Source organism: Cyclopterus lumpus, chromosome 17, assembly GCF_009769545.1.
Source record: "Cyclopterus lumpus isolate fCycLum1 chromosome 17, fCycLum1.pri, whole genome shotgun sequence".
Classification (NCBI taxonomy): domain Eukaryota; kingdom Metazoa; phylum Chordata; class Actinopteri; order Perciformes; family Cyclopteridae; genus Cyclopterus; species Cyclopterus lumpus.
Window position 1 is genome coordinate 15876852 of NC_046982.1, and position 20059 is coordinate 15896910.

Sequence of the window (20059 nt, forward strand, 5' to 3'; positions counted from 1 at the left end):
TTGTTATTAGTTCTAACTCCTAACTTATATGTTATGCATTATGTATTATTGCATTTGTTTTTAATCAAGTATAGCCGGTATACTATAGATGAGGGATAGACTAACAAGTCGCTGTCGTCTAGTCTTTCTAACCAGGTTTAACTCATGGGGATCTGGTCGTCCCGTCAGTGGTCGTCCCGTAACCACAAGGTACCCGGTTCAATCCCCGCTCTCCCCATAGTTGCATGTTGAAGTGTCCTTGAGCAAGACACTGAACCCCCGGGGGGGGTGCACTGCTGCCCACTGTGCCTTAATAACTAAGGTTGGATTAAATGTAGAGTAAAATGTCCCCACTGTGCAATCAGTACATTATTATAAAAGGTCAAGGATACTTATATATATATTATCCTTGACCTTTTATAATAATATATTATAATTATATATATATATATTTGTTTTGTTTGTTCATGTGATCCAATAATACACAGACGAGAAAATTATGTAATACATGCTCATTTTAATAATCTGATAGAAAACATTGGTTGAGCACAACATATACCATTTTACCATATACAGTATTGTGAGGAAAAACACTGAAAAAATATATTTGAAACAATGCAATATATTTCAGCAAATATTCCTGTAGCCGTACAATGACCAGTCACCGTACAGAATATACTGCAGTAAATATCCAACCTTCATAATCCGCCAGGAACAAAAACAAATGCCAGACTTTTTCTGCACTACACGAGCTGTGGTTGGTTTGGACTGTCCATCATTTTCTGTCTGGAACTTCAAAACAAACATCTCAAATTGTCAAAATGTTGTTGCATAACTTCATGTTACGGTCGTATAGCAAAACAGCTTTCTAAATATAATAAAACAGAACCACCAGTCAAACTGTGATTTGATACCTGGTAGTGCATATAAATAATAACAGATATACAAGGAATATTAACAATCAATATCAATATTATCATAAACAAGGAGAAAGATAATAAATAGTGTTACAAACAGCTGACGGGTCTGAACAACTCAGCTGGGTGCAACGAGATTGTGCAACTGTTTACACACGCACGCGCACGCGCACACACACACACACACACACACACACAAACACACACAAACACACACACACACACACACACACACACACACCGCCAGTCACACCGGAGGTGTCGTGTCATGACACGATATTGGCACCCCCCCCCCCCCCTTATTCTGAAGGTTGTACCTTTAAGGTAGTGTTGGACAGAACAGCAACCAGCTGCAAGCTGTCACATATTCAAAGTGCTGGAATAAAAACTACAAGATACAATTATTCTATTACTAATAGGTGTTTTTTTAAATGTGCACACAGTCGTACAGTCATTCAGAGTCACGGCGTGAAGCCTATTCATAAGAATGCTGTTAACCACAACAGGTGTATGTGTGTGTGTGACGAAACAGGAGGATTACAAGGTAGAAACAGGTTTCTAACAGAAATCTTGAACTTTTATGGAAGATATTTTTGGTGAAATTGACTAAATAATTGCTTTCATTTGCCTGAACTCTTCGTCCAGCTCCATGACAATGTCTGGAATCAATTTCCCTTCTGGTCAGAAGTTTGATTTGTTTCACTACTGCCTCTTCAAGCGTGGGCTCACACTCTACAGCGGTGGCAGTGAAATCATCAAAGTGCTTTTTTTACAGGATCTTTGGAGTTTTCTTTTTTTTTCCGAAATTTTTGGACTCAAAAATACAAAATGTTTTCCCATTTTCAAAGAATGTGATCCACAAGTTATCAAATGACCTTGGCAAAAAACAAACATGTTTTACATGTTTAGGTTAATGTAAATTACTGATGCTTTCCACGGTCTCTTTGTCCTATGCCACAAAGTGCAAATTGTGCTGGGAAGTCGTCTGATTTTAGAAATACATCCACTGAGCAAGCTTATGCTATTGCCAGAACATGAGGAAGACTGTGTGAGAGAAATGTGTCCTTATTGTAGAAAAGTTGACACGTTTTACAGCTACATGAATGTGTTCAATAAATTATAAAAACACTTACAAAAAGGCACACAACCTTGTGTTAGAAAAAAAACTACTTGGGTATAAATAACTTGCTGACCAGTCGTTTTTTGGTTGGACATTTTACCAGGTGGCATCCGACACAATAAAATAATAAAAAATGAACATAAAAAACTTCCTGAAGTGCAAGTTTGGAATTTTTACTAGTCCAAGTACACGGACACATATCGTCCACCTTCTTTGTGTGAGAGATTCAGACATGCCTCTGCAGTCTGACAGTAGTCCTTTCTTTAAAGAACACACGTCTTCCGGCTCCCCTCTAGGGGGCTCAAAACAAACTGCCACAGGGTTTCCAAGCCTTGTTTGCAGGGGTGCCCGACATTCAGCCAGGCCCTCTTTGCCAGGCAGCTCCAAAGAGCGACATTGCAGGATTGCTCTACTGCAATTAAATGAATTCAGCCAAAACAGCTAAACTTGCTGCACTCTGAGAACACTGTCAGTTCAGCTATGTTTCCGCAGGTGAGACGTCACACGGCGCCATTTTAACCCCGTCCCGATCAGAGGCCTGTTGTTGGAGTATCACACTGTCCGTCATCTCCATCATTGCGCTCTTCCCGTCTCCATCCTCTTCATCCTGGTCATCCAGCGTCAGCTCAAACTGAAATTTACTCGCCACAGGTGCCCCCTCCACCTCCTCAAGTGGGCCGCCCTCCCCGTCACTGGTGTAGAACGGAGGGGAGGGACTCTGGGGGATCATGCGTTGGTACCAGTTCCTGTTGTCCTCCAGCGTGTCCAGGATGTCCTGGGCGTCGGGGTGGACCAGGTCGGCCCACGTCTCCCACAGAGGGTGGACAATATAATCGATGAAGCCAACCTAGAAAAGATAAACGGGGGATGATGTCAGTCAAATAAAAGAATAACAACATAAGTCAATTTTGGAAGCTAAATGTGCGTCTTCTCTACCTGTGTTCTCTCCACCGAAGCTGTGTGTTTGTCGCACATCGGGCTGATCTCCATTCCCCTTTCTCTCTCCCTGTCTCCTTGGTGGAAAAACTCATCCATGATCCTGTCTGTCCACTGCCGGTATAGATCCAGAGGCTTGGTCGGGTTGCTCAGGTCCGCACAGTGAACCATGTTACGCAAAACCTGCAAAGACAAAAAAAAAGAAAAGAAAATCAACACATTGCATCTCTTTCTTGTGTGCCTAGCTGTCTGCGTCATGTGGGTGTACTAGCATGCCCCTTACCTGCATCCTGTCCGTGTAGTTGTCCAGCAGCAGAACTCCAGAGCTGGTCACTTTCTTGGTTTCCACCATCGTCTTCAGATTAGCCAGCAGGCTCATGTGTTTAGACATGTCAGTTGCCAGCACCTGGAGGAGAGAAAGACACAAGGAAGGATGTAAGAAATCATTTAGGAGGGAAGCAATAAAGCAGTCAAGACATCTCCCTGAAAGCTAAAAACTGGCATCAGACAGATGTGCAGACGTTTTCCTCACCATGTCGATGACCATCCTCCGGAGGGATTGCCTCTGTTTCTTGGTGAGGTTTTGGAAGATGTCGCAGTTGTCCTCCTGCAGCAGTTTGAAACCCACAGCCAGGTGGTGGTTCTCCAGCACCGACTCATCGTTGTACATGAGAGCTAGCTCGGAGTCTGAAGGCAGAGGAGGGACGGGGAAGTGACGGGAAGAAAGACGTTAAATTGGAGCTCTAGCTTTTTAATCTAAGGTCAGGTAACGATGCACTGTCCCTAAAAAAACAACATTTTTGTCTTTGGAGCCAGATACCATTAAATCATGCAAAATATGTCTGCGTGTTTTGCAAATGTAAACTAAATAATTCACCGTTGTGACTTTTCACAGACGAAGTACTAGTATAGAGAACTCACTGGTGTTGATGAGGAACTGGTTTGACACTCCTGGGTGGTCCACGTCGTGAATGGCTGCAGCAAAAATGGCTGCCAAGATCTCCAAATCTGTGAAGACCGCCTGTGTTGCAAGAGGAGGAAGAAAAATAAAAAGCAATGAGCTTCACATCCAGTAAACGGCGCCAAATAAATGTGAGAAATCAGACAACTGTTTGAGGCCGATCCTTCCATGTGTCATCATTTTTTCAACATGCAGTTTCTGGAGCATGCCAGTATTGGTGACGGCAATGCCAGTCACCTCATTAAAGCACAACAAAGAGCTTGACAAGTAGGTGCAGGTTGACACTTCTTACATATCAATCATATATGTAAAATCAGAAGGTAATTACAGGTCTTTTTGGCAACAACAAAAAGCAAAAATATGCAAAATGCAACCATTTCCAACTTTACTGACATAGTAGGTATGCCACTATCCGAGAGGGTGACTTACATCCAGTGCAGGCGTTGACAGGAGGATGTGTGTGGACTGGGCTACGTCAGCAGCGTGCAGGCTGTTGTGGTAAGCCACGTCGGAGTGATAGTGGTCCTCCAAGGTCAGCATGAACGTCACAAAAGTGTCCGTTGGAATCTTGAACGTCCTCATCAGGTCTCGCTCCTGCATAAGACAGAAGAAGGAAATGAGAAAAGAAACAGTGTAGATTCCTCACTGGAGATGTTACAGTGTGTAAGTTGTATTTTCTTAAGCATCTCCTAGAGTCGTGTTTTTTTTTTTGCCAGCAGACTAGTGATTTGACCTTAAAATATATGCCTCAACCATAACCGGCAAATTGTGAATCATACATTACTGAAGAGGCTGAATATGAAAACAGTTTGCCCTCCCTGCCAGAATGATTCACAGCTAGAAATCAATTTCAAGTGCTAATGTCCCTCTAGCAGATGTCCCTGTAGTGATACCGACAGCTGAACGTAACAGAGAACATACTGTAGTGGGCTGAGCCTCACGCCTTCTATAGCAGCATGTGTTTATGAACGCTTTCATGCTTCTTCTTCTTTTTTTATGAGCTCTCTCTGACTGGACGATGAGGTGTAAGATGAAGAGGATGAAGAGGCAAGGCACTCACCTGAAAGATGGAGTACATGATGCATGTGAGCGGTCGGTTGTGGGAGTGCTCGGTCACTTTGAAGATATTTAGACCCCATTTGTTTATGTCCTCCAGGTCCTGTTAGATAATAGACAAGACAAAGGATTTCAGCCAATCACACAACTTTCATGTCGTACATACGTTTTGCTCTATAACCCGTCACTTGCTTACCTTTGACAGCAGTTCCTCCTGGTCTGTCTTGACCCCAAATCGATTGCTGGTGTTTCCAGAGATGCTGGGTGTGTGGCTGACCTTCCTCACCCCACTGATCTGAGTCATCATCCCACCCTGCTGCTGCTGCTGCTGCTGCTGCTGCTTTTGGCCCTGTCTTCTCTTCCTTTCCCTGGACTTAGGAACTGGACACGGAAGCTCCAACTCATTCTGCTTGTCTGCAGAAGATAGAAAAAGAAGTCACAAATTTAGAACAAAAAAGATTTTAAAAAGGTGCTTTTCAGTTACTCCAAAGACAAGAACAGAACAAGCTAGGAGATGTTGTATCAGCCTCCTGGCTTGTAAACAAAGTTTACACGAGGACAACACATTAAAGCTGCACTGGCAGTTGTTTACTTAGCAAGCAATCCTTAGTTAACTTTCCTCTTTCCTCTTGACAGTGAAAAAGCAAAAGGAACATCATTTCAAGAAGGGTCAAGAAGCGCTACTGAGATGTTATGATATCTAACAAAGCTCCAGTGGCCTGTGCTTTCTGAGAAACAGGGCCCTGATGGAACTATAACAATACACAGAATCATGGAAACCGGACCATATTAGGCCAAAAATGTTTACGCCATACTGTATTTTTGTTAGTATGCATGTCTGTTTGGTTCATGTGATTCAGTCTCTCTGCTGGCTGAATGACATTCTCACGCAGCTGGCAGTGTGTGTGAGTGCCAGACTCCCTCGGTCTGAATATGCGCACCACATAGACCGCAGCGAGAGAAAAATATCTCGGCTGCATCCTCCACAAAGCACAGCTCACTACACCTGCCAGGTGCTTGCAAAACAGACGACAACAAAACCACAAAGCTTCAAAGATGAGATTCTCTCTGCGCTCTTGTGTTTGTTTCTTCTCCCCAAGCAGCTCCATCGTGCAGAGATCTGGTTCACTGCACCACTGATATTGTGAGGAGAGGTACAGTTTCTTCACAATGAAGATGGAGGCGTGTTTACATTAGTCTGCACGCAGCCCAGATAAGCTGGCTGGTCTGGGTGTTTGCTGGTGGTGAGTTGGATGGGGAGGTGGAAAACCTGAGGGGCAGACAGGCTGGCCGTGAGTCATGAAACGCTGCTGGGCTTTCGAGAGACGAGGAAACACGGCTGTCCTCCTGATGAATAATGCATGATGGCACCGTGTGCACACAAACACTCTCCCTCTTCCCCGCTTATTGCCCCTGATCTCTCCAGAGGGAAGTCTTCCCCGAGTTTAACCACCCCTCCCTCTCCACATCTCTCTGCAGTCAGAGCGAGGGGACTCTCTGTCTCCCCCCTCCAGACGAGATCAGACTGGTTTGAGAGCAGCGGAGCAGACTAACTATGATTTTCTCCGCTACTTGGCACATGCTTTGGGTAACCTCACAACCTCTGACGCATATAGACTGTATGTGTCATTTCTGAAGGATGACGGCACATTTAAGTACGTTGCACTTATATATTTGTATTCAGACACAATATTTGTGTCTGAATAAGCGCTGCAGTGCTCACCTAGGAAGGTGTTGGAGATGTACTCTGAAACTTGGTTGCCTGAGCGACTCATCTCAGACAGGTGGCTTAGCTCGCGGTTCAGCATCCTCTTGAACTGAAATAGAGATAGAAAAAGAATACATGAGATTCAATGATCTTTTCAAGAAAGTCCATATGAGATCATATAAAGCACTTCCTGTTATTTCCCACTGTCCCAGGAGAACGTAGGCTCTGTTTTTCAATGCGCCATATAAGGACAGTGTTTATGTCTTGTTGGTCCTGGTTTGAATTAGCCACTAAGACACTTGACTGCCGAGCATTTCAACAAACAAAACACAGTGCATGATATACAAAATAGAGTGTCACAATATTTATGTAGAATCTTTCCAGGGAATCAAACGCATTGAAGTGTGCAATCAAAACATCAATGTAAGAATACTGAGATATTTCACCAGCTGCAGTGTAAACACATGAATATACAGTATATGCACAACCACACCCACACCCACACCCACACACACACACACACCAACACACACATGTCTCATCTATGCCAACTCTACTCTGAGACACACCTTGATGTATCCCCAGGACACAGAGAACAGGTAGTTGGCCTCAGGCATGGTGCTGAGCTGTGCTGAGCCCCTGGCGCTCCCCAGCAGAAGCCCTGTATGCTCCTCTCTGAGTGGACCCCCCAAGGCTGAGCTCAGCCCTACAACCTAAAGCACAAAGCGCCACCAAATCCTTCCAACGGTCGACTACGGTAAAAATGCCCCTGCTGAAGTGTCTAGAGAGGGGCTGTGGTGGACCCCCATGTCCCCATCCAAATGTGCCTCCTCATAGCGTCGCACACTGTTTTCCAGGATTGCAAGCCGTTGGCGAGAGTGATGGAATCCCCCTGGTTGCAATCAATATTTCCGTTGCTATTATACGGTTCCTCACTGCCTCTGTCCGTTTCTCTAAACCTTTCTCCTCCTGCCACCATCCAAATGTCATCCGGTGTCATGCAGGGGGGAAATCCAGCCTTCCCAAGCTCAGATTCAGCCAGGCAGGGAGGAAGGGCAGGCTCTTAGACAGAGGGAGAAAGGAAACGAGAGACAGAGAAAGGCGGAGAGGAGGGGGGTGCGCTCTAGCTGTAGAGTCCCCTGTGGCAGACTGGTGGATTCTCTCTCTCTCTCTCTCTCTCTCTCTTTGCCTCCCACCCTCGCTAAACATTGAGCCATGCACAGCACTGCAGATAATCGGAGTTTGGAGAATCCCCCCACATCTTTCTCTCTGTCTCTAGCTATTTCTCCCTCACTCCTGAGCTCTCTGCAAACCCCCTCCCACGGTCTCCCTCACCCCTCCCCAACTCGGATTCCCTCCCTTCCCGATTGGCTCTCCTTGCTCAGTAATGCAGAACAGATCCAACGCATACTGCGCAATGTGAGGCTTCAAAGCACCAATGTGTTTATCACATGGCCGAGGAGACGCTGGGTATTAATTTACCAGATTGGGGTTAAGTCTTTATTTTTTTACATTGCATGAACTGCTGTACACATTCCAGTTCATATTTATTCCAGTATATTTTAAAGACCTGTTCTTGTTCTCAATTTCCACTATTGTCGACACTAAATGAGGTGATGGGAGACAAACAGATGAGAGTTTTTTAGTCTGCCGCCCACTAGAGTACCACCAATTGCACGTCAACCTGAACGCCATGGCAACAGAGTCACGTGGCCCATGCTATCGTTCTCACGGTGGTCCCCACTCTAAACGCATTGCATCACATCGCACACAACCATGTACAAGCATACAATACACACTCTGTAGCAGAGACGCACTGGATTGACACAACTAGGCTGGACGTTAAAAAAAGCACACAATCAAGGACAGCTTCTGTTAAAGAATGCAGATTCTGATGCAAAATCGCTTTTCTTGTCAAGAAAGAAAAGCACTGATGCAAAATCACACCCTAATCTTCTTGCAAAGAATGCAATGGGATAATGTAATCCACTTTTGTTTTTTTGGCCTGAAATGTGACCATAAGTTCCCGTTTTTATAAAAGAAAAAACTGTTATTATGTCTTTTGCCAGGGCTTTTTTTTCTGTCTTTTCTCTCTTGGTCTCAACAGCTGACGACTAGCTGTGAAGCAGACTGCCAACATCTACTTGACTGTAAAAGTAGAATACCACTTTCAAAGCATGGGCTGCTTTTAAAGCCTCGACTGCCAGAGGCAGTCCATAAAAATCAAAGAGAGCTCTTAAGGACAAAAAATGTGAGCTTGGAATCAGAAGAAGTTATTCCATTCAAAGGGAGCTGGTAATTGATTCTTTAAGCACAGAGACACATTTTCGTCACCCGGGGTCATAAAGTTCAGCTCAGACGCACAGCATACGCTCACGACATGATGAGCAGTCTATGAGTGTGTTCCTTACAAAAGGTTACTCAATGCATGGCAGTAACACATGCATCAGTTATGTTAGCAAACAGTGCTCACATTGAGAACAAACCCCGGTCTTAGCTAACCTCAAGAAGTTTCATTAACTCCAACAAAAAAAAATTGAGGTTAGTTCTCAGAATATGAGAAGCGGATGGATGCCTCAGAAAGTTTGAATATTCAAAATAGGTGCACACTGGAGTCATTGTCTCGCAAAAAGGCAACGCAAAGTATATGTCTGGGTGTAACTTGAAACACCTAAACTAATTTACATTTAAACAAATATGCCACCACACTACTGTTTTATCTCATCGGTCTGAATCCAAACAAGCGAGCCAAGAAATTCACAATGCAATGAGTCCAATAAAGCAGAACTAACTATATTAAACTAAATTCAATATTTAATCATGTTCTCTAATGAAATGACCTCTGATCAAACCAGTTAATTAATACATTTTTATAAAACGAGTTAATGCATGAATCACACTCTCCATATGGCAGACCACACTCTCACAGAACAATGCAAAACTAACTCACCTTTTTTAAACTTGTACGCATGCCAAAGAATTGCATCTGCTTTTTAGAGCATATTCCCATTGTCACTTACAAAAACCAAACACAAGCCGAAAGAAATCCTGTAGAGCTTCACGATGAAATAACTTGTCTGAGACTCTGCCTGCTTCCTCCCTCAATTCTCTTCTCTGAAGTGAAGTCAGGCAGGAAACATATAGCGATAAAGCTGACTTGACTGAGTGGCCGACACAGTCTAACAAAAGGTCGATAGCTCCTCCCTCTGACACAGGCCTGAGCATGTGTCCCCACCTACTTCCCCTAAACTTGGTAGAGTAATTCAGTCCGTTTACTGGAAGACATCCTGCTTCCTAACGTAGCCTCAGGCACCAAAACCACTAACACACATGAGTTCATCACTGAATAGTCCCGGAAAACCTGTTGAGCTCACAATCAGCCATGCGGAAGAAAGTCAAAAGGCATTTCCCAAGGTCAGTTCTTACTGAACACTTTGACCTTGATTGGAAAACAGAACAGAGTGGATTGCAGCATGACTGCATATTGCAATACCTCTGCTGTGCAATTTGACAAAGTCCGGACTGATCCAACGCTGCCACTGTCCCCTGTGTGGGTGTTTACAGTGTCAACACACGGCGGATGATACCCAGCGCGTTTTCAGTTTTTAGACGTTAGAAAGACATATTTCCTAGAAGGTGTTGATAAAAACGACTTAAGAATAGGGTTAGAGTGAAAGCCGGTTTCATATTTACCTTCCTACGTCTGGCTTATTTTCCATAATATCAGCACATTTCAGAAGTAATACTTTTCAATTGCAATTAGGCACCAAAATCACTACTGCAGCGTGTCTGATCTGCTCACCAACCTTTCAGTCAAACGGAATCACAACACTGTAATTTAATGTCCATTACTCCTGCTGCAGCTAGAGACCCACCGCTACATCTGTTTCAATAATTTTGTCATTTTTTCCCCCTCTGAAGACGGCGGCGCTTCAAAGTGGAAGTGACCACACGTGAGTTAAAGTTTCCTACTCGCTCGCGCTCTGCTCGGGGGCCCTCGCACGCACGCACGCACGCTAACCCGCAAAGTGCTAAGCTCCTCTAACTGGATTCAGATGGCAGTGTTTGTCCAAGGCCGTCACCAGCATCGGCATTGGACGTGTGGCGAGGCTAATGATAGTGAGGGGCAGAGGAGCCGCTCCCCGCTCTGAGGTCACAGCGACCGGGCTGGCGGTCAGCAGGGTGTGTGGTCCCCCGTAGCCCCGGATACACCTGTGCCCTTGGACACTGAATTTGGACACACCCTGGGTTTGATCGAGGGGCTCAATTACATCCTCTCTGGTTCTGAAAAGAAACGGGCTCTTTGTCAAACATCACGTCATTTAAATGCTGGAAAGCAGCAAAAGCCTGCATATGCTGCATTAATGGAACCCGTATTTGACACCATATTTGCAATTGGACCAACACATCATTTCTTTCCATCCTTGTACAATTGCACAACGATCTAGAACACGACTGTAACATCATAAACTGTTGACCCCTTTTCATAGCACCATTGGTCAACAATGCTTAGTAGTGGTGCTGGGTCGTACTGGGAGGGCTCCGACTCTGAGCGAACAATGTGCTCGGTCCGCCTGACGAGTGGCTGTGCTAGAGTGCGTCTGCGGGGCCTTGTGCTCATTGTCTCGACAGTCCCAGAAGACTCAACCAGGCTGCATGGCCAAAGCGCAGCTATTGTCGTTGGGTAGCCAGGGAGCTGAGGAGATGGCGCAGGGGGAGGGGGGGGCAGCGGGAAATAAAGAGACAGGAAACTGGAGTCACGGTCACAGTCACCCGTTGCGGTCTGACAACACCCCTCCTCATCCCAATCCGCCTTCAGACCACAGTGTAGAATACAGACGGAAATGGACCACACCACCCTGTGTTTATAATTTGACGCCGCCATACAGTCTCTTCTGGCTGCGGGGGGGGGGGGGGGGGGGGGGGGGGGCGGAGAGGGGGGTTGGTTGAGTAATACTGTGCACTGTATAGTCATTTGGTTGATCTCTGCGCAAATGAAATATGCACAAAAAACGATCATCAAAGCAAAGGGAAGTAATTAGTTCCAAATAGCTGCTTTGTGTTGTCTTGAAACACCACAATGTGGATGTCCCAATGACTTTGGCGATTCCTCCATCGTCATCGTGAGGTTGACATTTCTGTTCTGTAGTGCAATATCTTATAGTATTGAAAAATGCAATAGCTTTAGTGATCCTGTAGCTTTCCATACAGTATTTCAATTTGTCCAAAGTGTTGGTAAAGTATTTAATATCTGCGAGGCTAATGACATTACCAACAGGCTCAGCTGTACTTATTTGCCAATTAGCAAATGTTATTAGGTGAGATGACTATGATACATTTATTGTTTAGACTCACCAAACTGCAAACATGCCTGCAGTTAAATGACATGTATTATAGTGTTACATGCGATACTGTACACATGAGCACATTTGTAAGGAATGCAGAAATGTTGTGCTTGGACACCAACCTGAGCACAGAACATCAGCCAGTATTTCAACCCTACTTCTGTGTACATACACATCATATATGTAGCCCCCGTAATAGCTGGTGGAAGAATATTCATATAAAAACAAATGGAGTGTCTGCCTTCTTTTGACTAAAATAAAAAGATATAAGTGGATCTTTAAAGCTAGTAATTTTCCTAATTTTCTGTTAATCTCAAACAGTAGTCTGGACAAACTAATGTCTGTACCCAACGTCTCACATAGTTTGAATAAATAAAGGACATTGAAGCAGAACAGCACTTTCCATGGAATACGAATATTTTAACAGGAAGTCAGTAGTTATTTATGCAAAAAGAAACCATGTTTTTTAATTTCTTTATGACAGGAGATCCATAAAATGTGGTGCCTGGTCATATACGACCACAGAATGGCTGTTACTTTGCAAGTGCGTCAATGTGGCAAAAAGCAATTTACATTTCGCATTCACTTCGCATATTGACAACCACACTGCAACAAAGGCTAATTGTACAGCTGTGTACAAGTCAGTCAGGTCAACATAACAAGCTCTGTGTCAATAGCGTACTACAGAATACATACTGTGGTAATAATAATTCTGTAACATTGAAGAGGAATCAGATCTGGGATTTAACCTGAATGATCGTCTTTCCTTTTAAATCCTTGTTCATTTTGGTTTAGGAGACACAACGCTGTATAGAGGAGTGGTGCTGTGTGCCTGGCATTGTTGTCTCACTGGATATAGCAGGCAATGACACAGTGACACATATATTAGGAGTTTAAGATGAACTTAAAGATGTGATCAGAATTATCAGTCGTTAAAAGCATATCAGTGTTTATATCTTACAACTTTTAAATGTACAATGTGTAGGTTAAAAGCTTTCTAAGACAGTTGATAAAATCATCTGACCTCTTAGAAGTTTAGGGAGGCGCTACATTGCATCACTCTATACAGGATGCATGATTCTGATCAGCTAATTGTCTAAAATATGACATAAAAGGTGTCTTGCATAACCAGCTACAATTCCATGAATCAAGGTCCCATCCATTACAGGACATACTTGAAATCCCGTCATTGGACATGTGGATGTAAAAACGTCCTTGCAACTTCACAAATGCCCTGTTATGCACGTATATTTGCACATATACATGATATGTAGGATAAATTGTCCTACCTTGTTAGAGGCCATGTCACTGACAGAGCGATAAGTTTGGATGGTCTCCAACTGGTCCAGACACCAGTCCAGCTCCTCCATGGTCTCTATAGCCAGCTTCTGGTAGGACTCATCTGCCAACAGACACATGGACACGTATTCAGGCCCAAGAGGATCCATGTCCATAGCGGAGCCCCCCGACACCATGCATGGAGGTCCAAGGGTCCCAGTGTGGCTTGATCTTACAGAGGAGACGCAGAGGAAGAGGGGGAGGTGTGTACACAGAGCTCCTTCATCCTATTACGCTCCTCCACCACCTCAAGAGAGTTCAGATAAACTGGAGGCTAGAGTTACTGTTTGCAGACTCCCTCTCTGTAGTCTCTTTCTCTCTATAACCCCTCATTCCCTCGCTCTCGCGCACTCCTCAAACCCCCTCCCACTCTGTCTGTCTGGTTCTCCCCGCCCAACCCCTCTCAGACTCTCCCCCCTCTTAGTATCACTCTGACTCTGCTGAACAAGTGGTGTGCAAATTGTCTGCTGCCTCCGGATGTGACACCCCCCATTTAAAAACATAAAAATAATATGCACATACAGGTACAAACCCACTGCCTGCAGAGAGGCTTTTGGTGAAGAGACCCTTTTGGCTTTTTATACTCCCTTTATGATGTTTTTGACTAAAGCAATTGGATCTCTGTATATACTATACTAAAGCTATGGGGGAGAAGAGGAAGAAGAGAAAGGAGTAAAAGAGAAAAACCTACATTAACTTAATGAATGCACTTTGTCACTGCTGCAAAGACAAATGCTCAAACTACGACTTCCTTTCTGAAACATGCAGACCACTTCAAGAGCAGCACACAGCACACCACTATAATCCACATACTGGTTCTCGCCTCTCTGAACCTCTCAGAGGGAGAAAATCAAATCAAATCAAACACCAAACTCTGTGTTTACACAAGCAACACGAGAGGCAAACTTTGACTCCCTGAATTGGGGGGGGGACCAGGCCCGGGGTCTCGCTGTGAGCCAAAGAAACTAAAACACTTCCTCTTTGGCCCTGAAGTCACGCAAAAACATGGAGCGGAATTACTGAATGATGGAGTGACTGCAGAGAACAATCATAGCTGTCATCCGAAGAAAGCGCTCCGTCGTTAGCAGCTATGCCTCACATGTGGTCGGCAAACTTCAGAAGGAATGAAGGCGTTTATGAGAAAAGCATTGAGATGATGAAACACAAGGGAACAAATTAAGAAGGATCATTCCCTGATATGCCAGGGAGAATGTTGATTCGACAAATTTTGGCCCAGAGGGAGTAAACGCAGAGCACATCTGGATCTCCCCACCTTCCTTTCTTGATGGAAAAGACTGATCTCTACTTCATAGGGCTTCACACATGGAAGAGATTTACCCCATATGCTTAGCACAACAGGACAGCCAGCGTGCTGCTCTCCAATTTACGTCAGTATAGTGGATCAAAGCACTTCAAAGCACAGTGATGGCGCACAGACTCTGAACCAGCGGTGTTTCACAAAGAACTTCAATGAAATCTTAGACAAAATATGTGCAGTTGAGGAAATCTCCCACCACAGAACGATATCAGAAAAACATGATGGCAGTGGCCGTTTGAACTCAACTGTGGCTATTAGAAGTCATGCCACCGGTTCCTCGGGTTACAGGAGCGCGACTGCTAGCACTAGCCTCATTCCTCAGGTCCAACCAATTTTCCTTTACTTGAGCTCCAGGTTGGAGAATTCTAAGAAGCCCTGGCTACAATATAATGCTGGACGCCAAGCTTCGTGGTTCAAACTATTCACAGGAACCACTGGAATTAGAGCCATGTAAAAGTCAGAAAGCACAGCATGAAAGCAGCTCATGCACAAGGTGGTGAGCTGTTGAAATGGGGTATACACCAACGTGCGGCCGTCTTGAGCCATAGGGGCAGGTGATGCTGCCAAGAGAGTGCGACCACATCCTACCCCCGTTTCCTCCAATGAGAGCATTTTAGACATTAGACATTTTAACAAGGACGTTATGAATCATCAAAGGCTTGGCTCATCCACACCGCCTGTATGACCGGTACATTTAGAAACTGGCGGCCGATCACACACACACTCAAGAATCTGATGGCAGTAAAAACCCTCAGATGTAGACTGAGGAACAAAGATTTACTGGTTTTGACTTCATGACACTCATTACATTACATTACATTACATTACATGTCATTTAGCTGACACTTTTATCCAAAGCGACTCACAATAAGTGCATTCAACCATGAGTGCAAACTCAGAACAACAAGAATCGAGAAAGTACAATTTCTTCAATAAAGTTAAACTACAAAGTGCTATCAGTAAGAGACATTTAAGTGCTACTACGGCGCTACCTTCCCTAATCAAGGTAGAGTCGAAAAAGATGTGTTTTTAGTTGGCGACGGAAGGTGTCCACTCGCCCACAGCAAGAACACTGAAACAGATCTTCACGTGTTCCTCTGTTGTGTTTCCTAAAAACGACAAAAGCTGGATGCTTCTTTAACATGACATCTTACAATCCGGTTGGAGTTGTAATCAAAACAAAGTTACGTGCACACACACACACACACACACACACACACACACACACACACACACACACACACACACACAGGAGGAGTAGATGGGACTTCTGAATCCATCATTGCCTCATAAATACAGTGCTAAATGGGCTGACAGACATTTCACAATGTCACCAGTCAAAAGGTGGCGTGACGCACATTCAGTCTGAAAAACCTGCTCCCAGACAGAGTGCGAGGTACTTTTCCAGCCTGTTTTTTCAGTGCAAGTCTATTTTTTTTCTTCGATGAGTCCTAATGCTTTGGCCATATGCTGGAGGCTGCTGAGAGGACAACAGAGCTCAGTGTGCAGACAGAACCCGTCTGCCTCCCCTCGCTCCCCCTTTCCCCTCCAACTCCTCTCCCCTATAGGGTCACAAACCGGCCTCTGTGAGAGCCATCAACTGCACCAACGAGCAGGGCTGCGCTCAAACCCCCCACCCCCCCACACCTCCTCCATTCCCGCCTGAAACACCTTCCGCTCCCATCCACCTCACACTGCCCCTCTCTGTGCTCTCAACCTAACCCCGCAAAACCGGCTTCCTTTGCTGTCTGGCAGAGGTTTGGTGTGCAGCTCTGAACTGCCTCATCTATTACACCACCTACTGATAAGTAAAAGGAGTCATAACTAAATGAAAAAGTAATTTATTAAAATTTAAAGTATCATCAGAAAAATGTATCTGAGTATTAAAAATGGATGCACGAACTGTGCAGAAGGGTGTTAAATACTTCAAATGTTGTAATCATTATTATTTTTATTGAGGTAATAACATAAAAGGGACATTATAATGTTGTTGCTGGTCAAAGAGATTGTATAAGCTGTTGGGTACTTCAATCCATGATAATATTAAAACAAGGTATATCATTTCATGTTTCGGATGTAAAATCTTAACCTGCAGAGTAACTCGTTACTGTAGCTGGCAAATACATGTAACAATGAAGTTACTGAAACGAAGTAGAGCAGAAATATAAAGAAAGAAATAAACTTTCATAACTGTTCGTAAGTACTTAAATATCTGCAAATAGTTACTTTCCACCGGAGGAAACAGCAAGCATGTGTGTGTAAGCAGCTTTACAGGATTTACATAAAGTCGTATTTTTGTGTTTTTATGGTGACTTTAACACGGTGACTAATATGGCTCAGTCTTGTTTATTCATACTAATTTGACTTGTCAGGAAATAATGAGGCTAGTGACAACGGAGGGTCAACGAGAAGCACTTGAGTCATCCCTGATAAACCGCTCCGAGCCAACTGCATGTACGCAAACACACATTCCTCATCTTGAACGGACCACATTGTGAAAGACAAAACACACTTTGAAACAGACATGTGCAGTTTGTGTTTGACTTCGCACCTTACATGAAGCTGAGACAGAGAGGGAGCCGACAGTGAATCACCTTTGCATCATCCCCAATGTGCGTCAGCTTAATCAGAAGTTGAGGGGGATGAGAGAGAGAGAGAAAGAAAAGCACCTTCATTCTGTCAAATATTTGTCCAATCAGATAGCAACACAAAGGAGTTGTGTAATACAGGTGAACAGTCAACTACGTACAGACCTGCTGGGAAATTACTCTTGAATTTTATCAGTGACTTCCCTACTTGCCTTTTAAATTTGTATTGTGTACAAAAAGAAATGTGACACAATTAAAGCTTCCTTATTTAAACTTATATGTATACAAAATGTATAATTGATTTATTTATCTTCATCATATCAATGCACGGGGCTATTTGTGTACATATATTCTTAAAAACAAGTTGGATGCAAGGTGTGTTGTTTACATACGTAGACAAAATAAGTGACATTGGATTTACTGTAATACTAATACTAAGGAGAGGGGTATGATGTTTAAAGGAACCTGGGGTGTACATTTACAGTAGGTCCAGCCCCCAAACCACAAGCATCTCTCCTCATTATGTCTCCTCATAGTTTACAACTGGAGTATAATCTCCTCACCCGTCAAAACAAAAGGCGTCAACAGGTACACCACGGCTCATCGGGGCCTGTTTAACAGCTTCTTCACAATACACCTTGGAGCTGTGTTGGCACGGGCCAGCTCGAGGGCTGGGCCGCAGCAAGGTTTATGACTATGCTGACGTCAATGACATAATTCAAATACTTAACCAGGCTGTACGCTTCCAGCGCTTCAGACCCTCTGGTCTGGCTGTGAGCCTGGAAAACCCGACATGGATTCCTGCTGCACAGCAGAGTGACTACTGCAGAGGGGAGTGGAGCGGACTGCCCACACTGAAAATGACAGGTCAAATTTGACTTGTCAGGTCAGCTTGTGGTCAGCTGTCTGTGTGTCTACCCAAATCTGTTTGTAAATTATTCTAAATGTGAAAGAGTGCACTTCATCTTCAGTAATGATATCTAAAAAACTCTCTCAAGCACAAACAATATGGGCCTTCACAGGAAATAATTCAAAACACTCTATTAGGATTAACCAGAACTATTTCATCAGAACCATACAACAATGGTACCAAATAGAAGATATGTCATGCACCTGTAGGCATGCCCACACAGACCTGAACATATACAACTACAGACAAAATCTCTTGCCCTGATTCAAAAGTGAGTTCTTATTTTTATTGGGCATCACTTCCTTCCATGGACTCTATATATGTGCAGCGCTGTCGGAAAAGAGCAGAGAACAGCATCATCACCCATAGAACACGCTTCTTCAACAGCTTCTTCCCAACCACAGTCAGACTGATGGCAACACAAAACCACTGAAATGTTCGATAACCCAGTGGCACTAAACTTATGTGCAATATGTGCCATTTCTATTACTTAAAACTATATAATTTAAAACCATCTAATTCAAAACTGTACCCCAAACTGTACATATTAGCACCTCTCTTGTCCTTGTACATAGTACCACTCCCTCTGTATACACCACCACTCCTGTATAGTGTTCTCTTTTATATTTTGTATTTTTCTTTTCTTTCTTATAATGTTACTTCTGAAACGTTGACTCGGAGAGCCCGGCATAAGAGGTCCAATGTGTCTGGACTGTTGGTCCAGGCACAAATGGCAAATACACAATCTTGAATCATAACACAAATTACCGATGATTGCCACATGTTATTCTTCCTGTTCCAGGTAAGTCTTAATTGCTTCAGGACATGTTTACACAAAGAGACAAAGGATGGATGATGAGTAATGGTAGTATGTGAGGCGCCACACCCTGGAAAGTGTACACACAAAGTCCGGTGTTGGTTCAGTTTCAAGGCAGAGTATGTGCATGTTTGAAAGCAGGTGAATACTGAATTAACCTGCAGTAACTTTCTTTCTGAGCAGCTGGCCTACAACCCACGAACAGATGTGACAAATGTGACAAGAGATCAATAAGGGTGATCATCAGAAATGTTCTGGGGTGCTGCCCAGATGTGGACTCAGCAGAGTGATACAAGCAAAAAATGACGCAAGCATTAGCGCGTACCTGGACCTCCATAGGGGATCCCATATGAACACGCTCCATTTAGATGCTTTTTTAATAAGCACATGTTTTAATCGATGAGCATTTTAATTGTGTACCTCCAAAACAACGGTTTACTTTCCAGATGAATTATGAATCGTGACGTTACTATAAGTTAATAAATAACGTTACGCTCAGCCATTTCTGCATTACTGTAACTTGTGTCACTGAGTGCAGACCACCTGAGTCCTGGAAACACATTGCAATACAATACAATGTTATACTGAAGGATACTGTAAAAGGATGCAAAATGGTGCGTTTAAGCTACCTTAATTCATTCAATATGATTGAAAACAACTAAAATCTCTAGGATTACTAAATCAAATGTAATTCAACTAAAAAAAAAAAAAAAAAAATATATATATATATATATATATATATATATATATATATATATATATATATATATATAGTGGGTCATTTATGGGTTAACTAATTGGACCAACAGGCAGAACTTTAAGCAGCATTGCCATAAACATACATTTCTGAAGGCCATTCAAAGGGAACGTTCCCCCAAGAATATGATGAGAATTCACATCCCCATCTTGGTCAATGAATAATTATGGACTCTGGAGTCCCGACCATCTGTGACAATGTTCATCCAATGCCAGTGATAATAAACATTACAGATTAATCACCGGTCCAAGCATTTTCCTCAAAAGTACTATTTATCCGGTATAACACAGAGCGAAGCCTATTATCTGA

General features: G+C 43.6%; 1 protein-coding gene across 2 annotated transcripts in view; it reads right to left on the reverse strand.

The window, feature by feature from the left end:
* Window positions 1–476: 476 nt before the first annotated feature.
* The window catches only part of LOC117746141 (cAMP-specific 3',5'-cyclic phosphodiesterase 4B-like), a 49391-nt gene continuing 29808 nt past the window's right edge, over window positions 477–20059 (reverse strand). Inside the window, exons 9-18 of one of the 2 annotated variants that reach the window (XM_034555018.1) lie at window positions 13312–13424; window positions 6693–6786; window positions 5166–5383; window positions 4974–5072; window positions 4343–4507; window positions 3874–3973; window positions 3485–3639; window positions 3236–3358; window positions 2953–3135; window positions 477–2863 (exon numbers count right to left, since the gene is read on the reverse strand). In XM_034555018.1, coding sequence (XP_034410909.1) covers window positions 2495–2863; window positions 2953–3135; window positions 3236–3358; window positions 3485–3639; window positions 3874–3973; window positions 4343–4507; window positions 4974–5072; window positions 5166–5383; window positions 6693–6786; window positions 13312–13424 — 1619 coding nt within the window. In that variant the 3' untranslated portion in view covers window positions 477–2494. Of the gene's footprint in view, window positions 2864–2952; window positions 3136–3235; window positions 3359–3484; window positions 3640–3873; window positions 3974–4342; window positions 4508–4973; window positions 5073–5165; window positions 5384–6692; window positions 6787–7246; window positions 7981–13311; window positions 13425–20059 lie in introns of those variants that run through there. The other variant, XM_034555019.1, reaches the window with a different exon arrangement.